The sequence below is a fragment of the Beta vulgaris genome, chromosome 2 (genome assembly GCF_026745355.1).
Source record: "Beta vulgaris subsp. vulgaris cultivar EL10 chromosome 2, EL10.2, whole genome shotgun sequence".
NCBI classification, from domain to species: Eukaryota; Viridiplantae; Streptophyta; class Magnoliopsida; order Caryophyllales; family Amaranthaceae; genus Beta; species Beta vulgaris.
This window is the reverse complement of record NC_079203.1, coordinates 1,769,361-1,784,945: the sequence shown is the minus strand read 5'-3', so window position 1 is coordinate 1,784,945 and position 15,585 is coordinate 1,769,361. Positions and strand designations below refer to the sequence as shown.

At 36.2% G+C, this 15,585-nt stretch overlaps 1 protein-coding gene across 1 annotated transcript; it reads right to left on the bottom strand.

Annotated features, from left to right (window-relative positions):
• Positions 1 to 6,026: 6,026 nt before the first annotated feature.
• LOC125495252 (putative disease resistance protein RGA3) lies at positions 6,027 to 13,933 on the bottom strand. The gene is made up of 3 exons (XM_048639907.1): positions 13,759 to 13,933; positions 11,765 to 12,009; positions 6,027 to 8,627 (listed from the first exon to the last, which is right to left on the bottom strand). The coding sequence occupies exons 1-3, from the start codon at positions 13,931 to 13,933 to the stop codon at positions 6,027 to 6,029; spliced, it is 3,021 nt and encodes a 1,006-aa protein (XP_048495864.1).
• Positions 13,934 to 15,585: the final 1,652 nt, after the last annotated feature.

The following is a 15,585-nucleotide window of genomic DNA, read 5'->3' as shown; positions in this document are numbered from 1 at the left end:
CAAATGGCTCAAATTCAAAGGATGTTAGAAGTCCATTTTTATGTAACTTCTGAATTTGTTTCACGTTTATATGTCCTAAACGACAATGCCATAAGTAAGTAGAATTAATATCGTTTGATCTATGTTTTTTGCTGTCTATATTAAGGACATCTTATGACATTGTCCTTAATTCTAATTCTATTTCTCCCCTCATTTATTACATACATATCAATATTATATTTTAATGTGTCTAATAGGGTTGGCAACCCTAAAAGTTACTCAAACATTTTCCCTATAAATTGGGATATAAGAGGTATATTCAGAATGAACACTCAAATTCATGTATTGACAATGTGCAAGTCGAAATAATACCACTAAAAACGGGGAAATATAACATACATCAAAGATAACAAGTAAGCACCTCAAAAATGTTTGTGTATCTCAAGGTTAGGTTTATTCAAACAACTAATTTCTTTTCATTAATTTTGTTATTACTCATTTAGTTCAATGCATATAAAAAAGGATTGTGGTTGTGCCTTCCAAGCTTCCATATTAAGATTGGGGCTCAATTCTCACTGGGGCATTTTGAGCCTTGGGAGTAGGGTTTTTTCGTCCTCCTTTACCCTCAGGTGTCTAGCCCGTTAACCTGTGCCGGATTGACATGTGTGGGTATATACATATAACGAAATGATAACAATATAATTAAGGTGTGCACACCTTGACGCTTGGATAACATTGTCTCATTGACAAAGAACTCCATTCGGCACAGTTCCTATATCATGTTTAAGCAAATTTGTATCATTTTGGAATTATTTCATATTATTTTTCCCTATTTCATTATCATGTTATCATTATTACTCACTTTTATGTCATTTTCTAGCAAATTTCTATCATTTTTCCTTATTTCAAAATCATTTTTCAATTTTATGTATCTTATCATTTATATAAAAACTTATATATATGTATATAAGAAAAATGATATCAATATTTCTTACTTCTCACCCTTCCCCATGCACCAGCACCTCTAATACTCCATCACCTGCCGCCATCTGTCAAACCTCTTCTTTATTATGTCGTCGCCACCATGTAACCACACCGTCACATCACGTCTCTTTCTTTTGTCCACCACACATGCGCTCTAGCACCAACAAACACATAAATAATCTGCTCAGCCGCCACGACCACTAGTGATGCACAGTGCTGACGACGCACATTACCAAGACCGGTTGCATGATAACATTAGACTGGGTTTTCAGGTGAAAACTATTCCTTATGCTAAAATCTGAAAAATAAATGAGCCAAAAGTTTTCTAAAATAAGCAAAAGTATAAAATAAGCAAAAAATATAAAATGAGCAAAACCCTTAAATGATTGAAAATTTGTAAGAAAAAAAGCAAAAGTTTATTAAAACGAACAAAAGTTTCTTAAAATGAGCAAGAATTATAAACGAATTTTTTTTGTCAAATAAGCGAAAGTTTCTTAAAATGAGTAACAATTTCGGTTTTAAGTTTTCAGCTCGTCTTATGTTTTATTCTCAACCCAAAAACTACACCCCCTTGTTTTTATTCTTCCTATTAGAAATCTTTCATTTGAATCGTCTCTATAAGTACATTAAAAATATCAAACTTTTAAAATATATATAATATATTAAACAATGGGTTCCACTAGAGTAGTTGAGTAGAGATTGATGAGTTTAAGTACAAATATGTACAAATTGGAGAATGGATGTGTAAGGCTTTGATGCTAGATTTTAGGTATTGTTTAGGGCAAAATTTACACTAAGGCTAATTTATTTAGAGAGGGAGTTGACAATTAATTTGCGATATGAAATAAATTGCGTAAATAAAGAGCAAAATAAAACAAAGAACACAAGACAATTTTTTACGTGAAAATCCTTAAAAATGAGGGGAAAACCACGAGAGAATTGATATCCTGCCAATTCATTAAGTTGCTTGAGCTTGCGTAAGAGTACAAACTAATTACTTTAGCTAGTGAGAGAGTAATATAGATGGGCCTGGTAATTTTACAAAAGTATCTTATGAGCTCTATTTATACTAAGATTAATATTGACATTGCCATTATAGCCGTTTATTCCCTTGATCACCATTGGCTCAATCATATAAATAAGGATGAGTGAGAGATCCTTCTGATCTTGGAGTTGTAATTCTGCTCCACTTTTCCTTCTATGCGATGCGCATCTCCTAAACTATCAATAAGTAGATGTTTGGAATGAGGTGTAGGATGAGCTTCCTACACCAGCTCCAAAACGCAAGGCAAGAAGAACAAAATGCACCAATGAACATGCAAAAAGTAATTGATTTGACAACTAATGAACATTGACTTACTTCTAGTGTACTAGAAAAAGTAATCGATTTGACAGTTATCATTGTTCACCATTAAATGCGGGTAAACCACCATCCCACTTCTCACTTTCCCACACTCAACCTCCATCATTTCACTTCCCTCTTCATTTTCTCTCTCCAAAAAGTTCAAAAACTCCATAACCTCCATATTTCCAATCTACTATAATTATCTTCCACCATCCCAAAAATTGGTCATAAAATTTTCAAATATTTCATTCAATACCCCAAATTTCGTTCAATATCCCAACAATTGAGTAATTTTCTCCTCCTTCCATGTTTAATGATTTCGTTTTTAAAATTTCGTCCTCTAGTTACTAAATTTCGTTTTTTCTTTTGGGTTGCAAGAACACAAAGTGAAGAAATACCATTGACCACCTTTCTGAGAGCAAAGGGGAAAAATCTGAAGAAATATCTGAACCTCTACTTTGAAGATCTGTCTTTACACATTGTTCACTATATCATAATGATTGTACTTTGGATGTCTGTTATTGTTCATTGTGTGTTATTGGCGATTTTATGGGGCTGCATGATGGAATTTGTTTGAACAATTGACTTACATTGTTAATCTTTCTATTGTACATAATGGACTTCCATAAACATATGAACTATGCTGTTATTTTTATGAACATGCAAACAAACTATGGTTACTTCTTATTTTTTATATTGTTGTATATTAAGTGAAATTGATTGTACATTACTAGGATAAAGGTACAAATGATAAACTATGGTTGTTCATTAAAATCCGATATATGTACAATGACACTGACAGTCCCACAAATGAGAGTGAAACATTACAATGCCAGATGAATACTTTTATTCTACTATGTTTGTTTGTACATTCTTGGTTTCTTCGTTGTTCATTAACAAAATCAAAATAAAATGTATAATGACAGTCCTCCAGCTGAAAGTAACCCAATTCCTGAAGCTGATGTCAAGTGAGTAATTTGCAATCTTTGTTTCTTTGTCCATTGATGTGTTGATTGAATTGTTCACTGGATATGACTCAATGTACAAATATTCTAGCAAGATTGTTCAATTACTAAGCCTGAATGTACAATGTTGTTATGACTGGATGTTCAAGTTACTTTATAGAGCTGACCTTGTTTTGTGTACATTACAATTGCGTTAATGTTCATTGTGTATGACTAAATGTATATTAGCTTCACTAACATGCATGCATAACTAAAAATTGTTGTCTAATGGTATTTGTATCATATCTCCAACAAACTTTGGCCTTGCGAATCCCAAATCCACATTTAAAGGCATAGTCATTGTATAATTTGTAGCTTCTTCGTCATTAGCAACCTCTTTGAGTATCAATTCAAATGTCTCAAACTCAGTATATTCTATAGACAAACAAAAAAAACTCAATATGGGTATTGAAACAAAAGGTCAACACATAACCAAATGATTATAAACCAGTTAATGTACATGAATGTCAACAAAGTGTACATGCAAGGTACGTACATATACATGCCACTGTAGGTGGAGCTAGTAATAAAAAAAAGGTACCACAACCAACGAATAAGGATAAATCACAATGTACACTAATGGTCATTACTTTTATCACTAAAAAATACATAATATACACTCGTATATTATTGTACAGCAAACCATATGCATTTGTACATCAAAAAAATTGTTTCAACAAATAAATACCAGAATTTCCTGGTAATTCATCTTCTTCTCTTTCTCCTCCATCACCTAAATCTCCCATTCCATTAGACGAAATAACATTATCAATTAAAATTCCATCAATTTCACTTATATGCCCCATTTTACAAATTGAGTACATAAAACATGCAAAGTTTTAAAAATGCAAAACAAAAAATAAAAACAAATATGATCAACTTTTGGAAATTTGTTATAGAAATGAATGAAAATCAGGGAGAAATGAATGATGGACAAAATAAATGAGAGATATAATTGAAATGGTTCTTGAAAAATAAATGAGAGAGAAAGAGAGTGAATGAGTGAGTGTTGTAAGCAACAAAGTACAAAAGTTTAAAATGGGGGAGCTGTCCCACTTTCAAATATACTGCCAAAAGCCAGCCAAATTTTTGGCTCCCCTAAAACTAATGAAACGACATCGCTTAGGGGAAGGTGTAGGATGCTCATACTACTCCCTTCCCCAGGATCTAATTTGCGCTAAATTATAGGAGGTTTTCAACTGCTCGCCATGTCAGCAATCTTCTTCTTACACTGTTTATTCAATTAACCGCTGCCACCTGGCGATGCCAACTAACAAAATAAATCCAACCAACTTGTTGCCACGTAGGACAAAACCGCCAACCCCTAATAGGTATCACCTCCACAAGATTTTACCAACGAGTTTATATGATATCTGTTAATCAAGTAAGAAGAACTAAAAACAGGTCCGTCTCGAACTATATAGAGGCCCTGTGCGAACTCATATTTGAAGAATTCAATAATGTAATAGCTCATTTATTTATGAGTCTTCACTTCATATAATCAAATCATGAAAAAAAAAAGAGTAGTCGAAATAAGTAGATTATTTGAGGACCATTTTTTTATGATTAAAAGATAAATATAAGTGGAAATGGATTACAAATAAATAGGTAATAAAAGAATTTTTCAGTTTAAACAATATTTTTCGGTGTTTCATCTGAGGTGAATACGTTTCTAAAAAATTGAGAAGGTGAATGGTTTTGAGAATTAAGACTTGTAAAAGATTAGAAATATGCATGACCATTGTTAAACATGACAAAAGCTGGCCTGACTAAAAAGTAAGAGAATCAATGAGTAGGAGAGAATATGTCAAATCAACGGGAATCGAGTTCGAGAATTTCCGATTATTATGCATTATCAATTAGTGATGTATCCATTAAGATCGTGCCGCAACTTTAGCTGCATCTATATTATATAAGCATGCATTCTACATTAGAACTGACCAGTTCCAGCTTGAATTTCTAATAAACATATAATTAAAAATCCTCAAGTATCTTGAAGCATGTGATGATCACCATAATAAATTGAACCTAATAGTCTGTCATCAATAATTACATCCTATGTACTACATTATTAATGCAACAATTTGATTACGAAGAAAAAAATCAGGAAGTAATGATATTTATAATAGAAACTACGAATAAGGTATACGGGACTCAATTAAAAATCACAATACGTTAGTTGACATTCTTCGATTTTACCATGGTGATTTATTGGGAGAAAAAAGAATGAACAGAAAATAAAGTAATTAGAACATAAAAAATTGGCGACATGCGGAACAATTATTAGTGAGATTGAGTAAAGATACATTTGAAGGCTAATTGATAACTATATTGAGTTTAATACAAGCTCAGATAGTTTTTCTTTTGGGTCCTACTATGAGGAGTTTCCCACCACCTTCGACGAGTATACTAATCTTCCGCATGAGTTTGCATGGGTATTTTAAAGGACAGCATCCCTTCTCGTTGAGATTTTTTTCCATACTCAAGGCTCGAACGCGAGATCTTGGTTAAGGAGCGAGAGACCCTGAACCAAATACAAGCTCAAGTTGTAAAAATAAAAAGGTCCAAATTACAGGGGGTCTCTAACATGAGAGGATCATGAGCCTTCCTGTGAAAATTGACAAAAAAATGTTAGTGTAATTTTACCATTAAAACTAACACTAAGATGATAACTTTTGGAATTTTTTTTGTAAGACTCACCCATTAAGGCAATTTCACATGAGATAAACATTGGGGATGTGCTGAATGCGAGGCCAATCTTCGCCACTCGGCTGCTGACACCTTTTCTGGAGCTTAATACATTCCTTAATCTCAAGAGATTGTAAGTTGTTGAGCTGAGGAAAAGACTTTGGAATTTGTTTCAATCTAGGACAATATTGAATCTCAACATGTTGTAAAGATGTAATACGACCAATTGATTCAGGTAGATACACTAAATTAGGCAGATATCGAACGACAAGTCGTTGAAGTCGGGTGAGATGCTCAATTGATTCCGGCAGCACTCTCACATTATAAAGCCAACAAAGAGACAACTCCTCAAGTGTTGTGAGGCAATCAAACCCCCTTGGCAGGGGTTCTAGTGTTGACATATTTGTCAATTTTAAGGAGCGAAGGCTTTCGAGGAGCGGAAATCCTGGTACTACCTCGGCACTGAGATGATGTTGCACAAGATTATCATTGATATGACTCGCTTCCAATGAATGAAGGCTCGGCATTAGAGGCATTGACATCAACTCTGGGCAACCACTAAGTTTGAGTTGTAAGAGATTATCGAAGAACGGCCATGGGACATATTGGCAACTTTCATGCTTCTCTTGCGCTTCCATACTTGACCACCCCTTAAGTCGTGGCAAATCAACCAATGTCATATACTTTAAGGATGGGAAGTTTCTTGTTGGATAAGGCGGAGCTTCGCTAATATCATCATATATCTCTATCCATTCCAAGGCATTGAGGCCACAAAGTTGAAGTGACTCAAGACTACGAAGTGATCTGAAGGAAGGTAGATATTGACAATTACTGCAGTCTCCAATCTTTATTGACACAAGTTTGTCAAGTAAGATAGTGAATCGATTTGTCGTCCATCGTGGAAACTTTACTCCCTTCCAACCTTGAACTGTTAATCTTTGGAGAGTAAAAGGGGGTCGCAAGAGTTCAAACTGCATAACATCATCTTTGTTTTGATCTTTTTCACCAACTAGTTCTCCAGTAAAAGATGTCCAAGCTAATGATAGGTCGTATAGGTTCATGTTTGCTAATATTCTTGCTTTTACGGGTAATGTGTGCTTCTGGCGACCTTCTTGATAACGGATCATCAGCTTTCCAGCTAGATTATCAAGGCTCGCGAGTGTAGCTAACCCATTATTCTCGCCAACTATGAACACATCTAAGGTTCGTAATTCTGAAAGTTCATCAAACCTTGGTGGAAGATCAATCAATCTACCTCCAGTGTACAAGTGCCTCAAATGGCATAACTTATGAAAACTTATTGGTAGCTCTCGGACCATAGAGCGTTGAAGATCCAAAATTTGCAAGAATTGAAGATTTGTGATGCAATCAGGTAGGACTTCAATGGAGGCCCCAAGTCTGAGGTACTTCAAGTGCTTTAGCTGCCCTATGGAATTCAGACAACTACTACAATCAACAATGGCTAAATCCAAAGCTTGTAATGCCTTTAAATTCTCTAAGATTTTGTTGAGTTTAGAAATGGTAACATACCCATCACATGATTTGCTAGAGAGAAAAATAAGAGACTTCAATTGTTCGGCATGTTGAAGCCATGATGGAGCTTCCCAAGAAGAGTCCACAATAAAGCTTACATGTCGAATCATGCGAACATCAACAGCTGCATCCTTTTTACGCTTATCCATTAAACAATATTCATCCTTTACTAAATGTTTCAACACCTCATGCATCAAAACTCTTACTTTGTAGCAGATTATGACACCATTTTCGTCTCTTTTTCGGTCTTCATAAAAGTATCCCATATTAAGAAGCTTCATAAAACATTCATTAAGCGTTTGTTCTGAACAAACAGAATCAAGAGGTTGCTGGATCTCTATAAACTGATGCACTTCCAATTTGCTAAAATTGTAATCAAGTGGAAACAATGCAGAGTAATACAAAAGTGGCCATGTATAGGCATTGTGTCGTTGCATAAGGTCCACTATTGACTGAATAGATTTTACAGGATCCTCTATGCTTGTGAATAATATGTCATTTATGTACTGCCACTTCTCTATTGTTGGCTCAAAGGAAAGCATGGAAGCTATGATTTTTACGACATGTAGATTACTACCACATTGGTTAAAAATTTCTAGACCAATGTCTTTCAGGTGGGGATTTATACACTCTTCTACTACACCTCTGAATGCTATGTTCAGAAACAAAATCCTGCGGTTATATTCGTCGAGCGATTTCAATACATAGAGTGCACCTTCAGCCATTTCATGGAGTAGGAGGACATGAGGTTCTAATGATGTAGACCTTGTGGTGATCAATATCTTGCTTCCAACTTTACATCTAGCGCACATCGATAACAAAGGCTCTAACAAATCGAACCATTCACCATTGTCCTCAACTAACAAATTCTCTAATACGAGAAAGAGTTTTTTCTCCTTTAAAATTGAAGCAAGCACATCTACACTAAAAGTGCGTTTATCAAATTCGCCCACACGAAAAATCCCCTCTAATATATCTACAGGATAATGACATCCAGAAATATCAACCCAAAGTTTGATGTCGAAATAATGTTGTTGGATATCTTGATCGTGATAGACTAGGCGTGCAAGAGATGTTTTTGTAAGTTCTATTGACTATCAATCTAGAAATAATAGCAAACAATAATAGAATATCAAATAATAAAGCAGGAAAGAACACACCAGAAATTTTACGTGGAAACCCAAGAACTGGGAGAAAAACCACGAATCTGCACTAGGAATCGATGAATATTCAAGAAAGATTACAAAAAGCACTCCAAGAACTCTCTCTATTGCTTTTTCTCTCTCTAATATGTGTTTAAAGATGAAGAATAATGATAAACCTAATTAGGGTTCTATTTATACCCTTTTTAATAACAAAAAACGGAAAAAATTAGGCTTTGCGGTTCGACACCCGCGGCCGCGCTCGACAACCCGCGGGCGGACAGAACCCGTCAGTTTTGTCAGTTCTTCGTAAAACCGTCATAACTTTCTCGTTTCTCACCGGAATTGGACGTATGACCTATCATTGGAAAGCTCTTGGAACAAGCTATCACCTCAACTTTGAATCACCTCAAAATCATTTATAGATTGAAAGATATGTCCATTCAAAGTCAGCCTATGTCCCAAATGACGTTTTCCTTCTACGCAACCTCATCTCCACACCCATACACCTCCATGAGCTTCATATCATGCCATATACCCAACAATCTCCCACTTGGAGATAGGTGTAAGTGAAGAAAACTTCATACCTTCATCATCCTTTCATTCATCTCAACTCCTACACACAACTCCCACTGCAAAAGCAATCTCTAGTCGTGTCCAAACCATGACATACCTCAAGCATCCCATGACAACACATCTCCTCTACACCAAGGAAAATAACATTGAAGTTTGCACCAACTCCAATTCAAAGACATCAAAATCTACACCGATTTTAGTTCTTAATGACTAAACTCCAAATCATTGCACCATCACTCCATGAACCTACACACCCTCCTACCCCGGAGGTCGGATCACCTTAGAGACAAGCACAACCAAATGAAGATCCCTTCCTCAACAACTAAAGAAGATAATCACTTCCTCTCCAACCAAAGAAGCACATTGAAGTCTCATCAAACTTCAATAAAACCAATTACCACCTAAGCCAAAGAAGCTTCTCATTGTTTTAAAAGCAAACTCACATTGCTCCCACTCGAACACTACACCCTTTGTTCCACTTAGGATTTCCGGCACTACATGCTTGTGTGCCGTCTTCACCTTGTTCGCTTACCGGTCAATTTGCCACCAGGATACCGCTTCACCACGGTTCTCATCCCTTGGCCCACTATCGATAGTTTTCCGACCAAACGACACCTTACATGAAGTTCTCATCCCAATCCCGGGCCCCTTCACTGTGCTCCCCATGGTGTAAAGTGTTCCAGTCCTTGTCCCACGAGCTATGATCATTGCTCCCTTGACAATCTTCCAAGAACCACCATCAAACACAACCTTGTAACCCGATGTAGCAAGTTGGCTACTGATATCAAGCTTTTCTTCAACCTTGGGATAAACTTGACATTCTTCAACTCCAACGAGCCACCATGAGTGAGTTTCACACTCACATCACCTTTCCCCATGACTTCCACTGCCTTGCCATCCGCAAGGTAGACCTTTTCAAGTTTTCCGGGTTTGAAATTCCGAAACAACTCCTGCATGGTGAGGAATGATGAGAAGAACCCGAATCCAAGACCCATGATCCCGAGCACCCAACCAACTCTTCCTGATCATCCATGCTTACCATCAAAGCATCGGAATCGTACTCAGAAATCAAGTTAGTTGATGCATCTTCTTCATCATCACTTTCTTGAACCTTCTTCTTCCCTTTCCCATTCTCTTTCCTAGGACAATCTCTCTTTAAATGTCCTTCATTACCGCACCCCCAGCAAGTAACACTCGTCCTGCCTTTTGACTTACTCCGATCCCCCTTTGACTCCGATTTTCCCTGAAAGTTCCTCCCTTTTCCCCTCCCTCTACCTTCTGCACTGTATGCTCCAGATGATTCTCCACTCTCCTTCCTTCGAATGCTCTCACTCAAAATCAGATCACGGACAACATCATAAACCAATTTCTCTTTACCAGAGGAATTACTAACAGCAGTTACAACAGTTTCCCAAGCAGTAGGTAAAGAGGACAACAAAATTAGGGCTTTCACTTCATCCTCAAAGGCAATATTAACCGAAGATAACTGACTTATTAATGAATTAAATTCATTAATATGTTCAGCAGCAGAACTACCATTATTCATCTCTAAACCAAACAAACGGCGCATCAGATATACCTTATTCATTGCAGAGGGCTTTTCATACATATCTGACAGTGCTTTGATCAATCCAGCCGTTGTTTTGATATCCTTGACATTGAACGCCACAGTCCGAGCCAATGTCAAACGCACCACCGCTAGTGCCTGTCTGTCCAGTACTTTCCACTTAGCCTCTCCATTCAGCAGGCTTTCAACAAAGGTTGATAAGTCAGATTTTCTGATATAAGATGTCCTCTATTTGCATCTTCCAATATCCAAAATCTGTCCCATCAAACTTCTCAATTCTAATCTTTGAATCCTCCATTGTTAATTATTCTAGATCTAGACAATAATCAAACCTAGCTCTTGATACCACTTGTAAGTTCTATTGACTATCAATCTAGAAATAATAGCAAACAATAATAGAATATCAAATAATAAAGCAGGAAAGAACACACCAGAAATTTTACGTGGAAACCCAAGAACTGGGAGAAAAACCACGAATCTGCACTAGGAATCGATGAATATTCAAGAAAGATTACAAAAAGCACTCCAAGAACTCTCTCTATTGCTTTTTCTCTCTCTAATATGTGTTTAAAGATGAAGAATAATGATAAACCTAATTAGGGTTCTATTTATACCCTTTTTAATAACAAAAAACCGGAAAAAATTAGGCTTTGCGGTTCGACACCCCGCGGCCGCGCTCGACAACCCGCGGGCGGACAGAACCCGTCAGTTTTGTCAGTTCTTCGTAAAACCGTCATAACTTTCTCGTTTCTCACCGGAATTGGACGTATGACCTATCATTGGAAAGCTCTTGGAACAAGCTATCACCTCAACTTTGAATCACCTCAAAATCATTTATAGATTGAAAGATATGTCCATTCAAAGTCAGCCTATGTCCCAAATGACGTTTTCCTTCTACGCAACCTCATCTCCACACCCATACACCTCCATGAGCTTCATATCATGCCATATACCCAACAGTTTTGCCGGTTCCAGCCATTCCAAGAATGGGAACAACCGAGACACGACCAAAATTATATGTGTCCTTCATAAGCAACAAACGTCTTATATCCATTCTTTCCTTCTCCATGTCGAACATTGGTACCTCTTTAACTAAACAATGCCGCTCACCTGGTCCCTCTGGGTCTGAAAACCAAGGTAAGTCATGGACAACTTCCTTTGCCAATTTTTTCAAGTAAGTGTCATTACTTCCTAAAAAAAAAAACACGAATGCACTATTATGTATGTCTACGGAATTCTTTTTCTGCAATCGTTATGAATATATATATCTCTATTATATAAGGTAACACATAGATGGTACTAAGGCCCCGTTTGGTAGGGCGTAAAATATTTTCAGTGTAAAATGATTTTCATGGAAAACACAATTCCAAAATTAGTTTTCCGTTGTTTGGTTCGATGTAAGAAAAATGATGAAATGAAAGGAAAATGAAAGGGAAAGTAAGGAGGTAGTGAGAGGAGTGTACAAGAGAGATAAGGAAAATAGTTTTCCCTTCATTTTGAAAGGAAAATGGTTTTCCATCATTGGAGAGTAATTTTACCCCAAGGGAAAATGGTTTTACACTCTTTTGCCAACCAAACAATGTAAAACTGAAAATAGAGGAAAACAGTTTTCCGGAAAAACGTTTTACACCCTACCAAACGGAGCCTAAAAGAAACTTTAACTATTAGATAAAAAAAACAAAATAACCATATGTCTATCTCTATTATATATGAAGAGTTTTATATGCGTTTACATGCATCTATGTGCATGTCTAGTATGTACTACCTGAAGTCCAACCCAGCTAATTTAGTCCCTATGTCTATATTTACTTCCTTAAAAAAAAGAAAAAAGAATTCACTATAATATCTCTGGAATTATTTTATGCAATCGCTATGTATGTATCTCTATTATATAAGGCAACCCATAGAGGATACTAAAAAAAAGAAAGGTTAACTATTCGATAAAAAAATAAAATAACCGCCTGTCTATCTCTATTATATATGAAGAGTTTTATATGCTTTTACATGCATCATGTGCTTATAAGACTGGTATGTACTACCTGAAGTCCAACACAGCTAATTACTCCCTATGTCTATATTTACTTATTACATTTTTCATAAATAAATTTTTTACTTGCTATAATTTTCTATTTGGTAATAAAGAGTCGTCAAAGATTAGAGTTTAGAGTTTGCTATTACAGTTTTAATTAAGTTTTTGTTCAGCAGATTTGACCGCTGATTTGACAACTTTTTTTACTAATGTGTTTGGTAAAAATTAACTGATTACTAAATTTATTGTCATTTGTTTGTGTAAAATGACATTTATAGACATTTTAATACATATGTGTAGTGTTATTATTAGAGGCAAAAAGGTCATTAACCATATTTCTACCTAATCCTCTAAAGAAAAAGCTCATAATATGAGCTTTTTCACTTTGCGAGTTTTCATTCCAAAACTCTCTTTAAAACTCTCTTTTACCAAACACCCGTTTTAGAGTTTTTGACTAGTCAAAACTCTAAATTTGTCCAAACCTCTATTTTTGTTCCAAAACTCTAATTGTCAAAAAAAAAACCCCAATGACTCGCCAAAAAGAATTTGTCATTTTTCTTATAAAATGATGGTGTCTGCTTCTGTTTTTCTCCTTTCCTAAATACTTGTACCGAAACACTGTATGTAATCACCAGGCCAAATCACTCAAACGTAGATGGATGGAGTACTTGCCAATGAATCAAACAATTATACTACTTGTTTCATTCAATTCCATCAACATCCCAAAACCCAAGTACAAGACGCTAGCTAGTACGTAGTTGTATACTTAATTGTATAGTTGTATATAATTAAATAAACAGATTTGTGAAAAAGAAAAATTAAAAGTAGGCCTATTTTCTTCGACATAAAACAGCTAAAATGCACTAAATTGAATTGACCTGAAGATAAGCTGGGGAGAACATATACCGTACCTTTAGGCTCAATCACTGTTATCTCGGCGGCGAGGAACTCGAGTTGGTACAAACCATATTTGAGGCTGATTTCAACCTCTTTGTCTAATCCTCCAAGCCCGCCAATTTCTTCCAGCTGCCTCCGTGCACTCCGTAGCATGAACTTTATTGTATACAGGCGCTGCTCGAAAGTCATCATATCGTAGGCATCAAGGTGTTGAGTAGCTATGTTTTTTATTTTGTTGCTTAATTCAACATACATTTCAAGCATAATAGAAAGATGAGACATGTTGTCCATTTTTCTTTTCCTGTACGTTCTACTCTTCTATCTCTCTCTGCTTTTAAACTTCAATATCTCCACCAATACAGTTAGTGATTTAGTAAAAATTAAGATGCGATCTTACCTCGTTGTCCTACTCTTTTGTTTTTTTTTCTTGGGTACGTGCGCTTTGCTTTCTGGTGATACGATTTATTATAAATTAAACTAAGATGGTATTTGGTTGATATATGGATATAAATGTAGTATCATGTATGGAATCACGATTGAAATTCAAGGCGGCATGACTCCTAATATCTGGTAGCATGTGTTTGATTCGGGTCAAGAGTCAATATGATTACTTTAACCACATGTTTAGTTGTAGGTGTCATCACGCTAATTGATAAAATATTTAGGGGATTATTGGACCTCAAATTTTGACCGATTAGTCACTTATCTACATTCGGAAAAAAAGGAACGATTTAACTTCTTGAAAGGAAGTATATGTTTTTAGTTAGGAAAAATTGTTATGATTAAGCCGATTTTTAAATCATCTGTCGATATTAAGTCAAATTTTGGATTATTCTGGAATAAGCGGACTTTAATACCAGATAAGCTGTTAATGAGTTAGATGACTTATAACATGTTTAACCGGTTAAAAGAAAGAAAAAATATCAGATTTTTTTTTCTTTTTTAATATTTCTCATCTCTCATCTCCTCCTTCCATGGCTAACCACCTAACCCGACCACCAGCCAAGCCTCCACTCTAATCCCAACCACAACTCAACACCAAACCCTTGACCCACACCCTCGCACAACCCCACCTTCGCCTTGTTGGAGATTTAGAGTATAGGTTAGTTTATTTCATGATATGTTGCTTCAAGTTACTTGGTTATGGTGGTGTAACTTGAATCAATATATGTAATACTAGCAAACTCACACAAGCAATAGCCTCACAGCACTCAGGCATTCTCTCGCACATTTTCTCGCACAAGCCAGGTGAGGAGGCAGAGCTCGCGACTCGCGAGCGAGATCGCACCTCGCGACTTTGTGCGACTGCCAAGCAGAAAAAGCGAGGAGGCAGACTGATGGTCGCGAGTCGTAACCTGGGTCGCACCTCGCGACGGTGCCCAGTCGCGACTCGCGATGCTGCTTCGCGGCTCGCGGATGTCTACTGCGGTTTTGCGGTTTTACGTGGCTTCGAGTATAATGACGGTTTGTCATTGAATGGTTTCGGTTTTTCAGAAACTATTGAGCATTAGTATAAATATGAGTCTCTCATATGATGAAGGATATAGAAAGAAAAATACTCTCTCTCTTGCATAAGTATCAAAAGTTCATCATCTTATAAATAATTTCTTCCTTTCACTCATTTGACAAATCTCATAACGAGCGTGATATTTGTTGTTCTTCTTTGTATCTCGAAAGTGAATTCCTTGCAACCCGTGCTCAGTGTAGGGTAGGAATATTGCTTTTGGGAAAGTGTCCCACACGCCTAGAAGATTCTAAGTTCATCAAGTAATCATCTTCTTCACCCTTTACCGATTTCTAACAATCCAAAAGCAATATATCTTGAAGATGGCTACGGTACG

Coding starts and splice junctions, on each gene's coding strand:
- LOC125495252 (XM_048639907.1), bottom strand. CDS start 13,933: ATGACTTTCGAGCAGCGCCTGTATACAATAAAGTTCATGCTACGGAGT. Junction 12,010..13,758: donor AACAGTGATTGAGCCTAAAG/GTACGGTATATG, acceptor TTTTTTTTTTAG/GAAGTAATGACACTTACTTG. Junction 8,628..11,764: donor GCAAAACTGTTGGGTATATG/GCATGATATGAA, acceptor CTAGATTGATAG/TCAATAGAACTTACAAAAAC.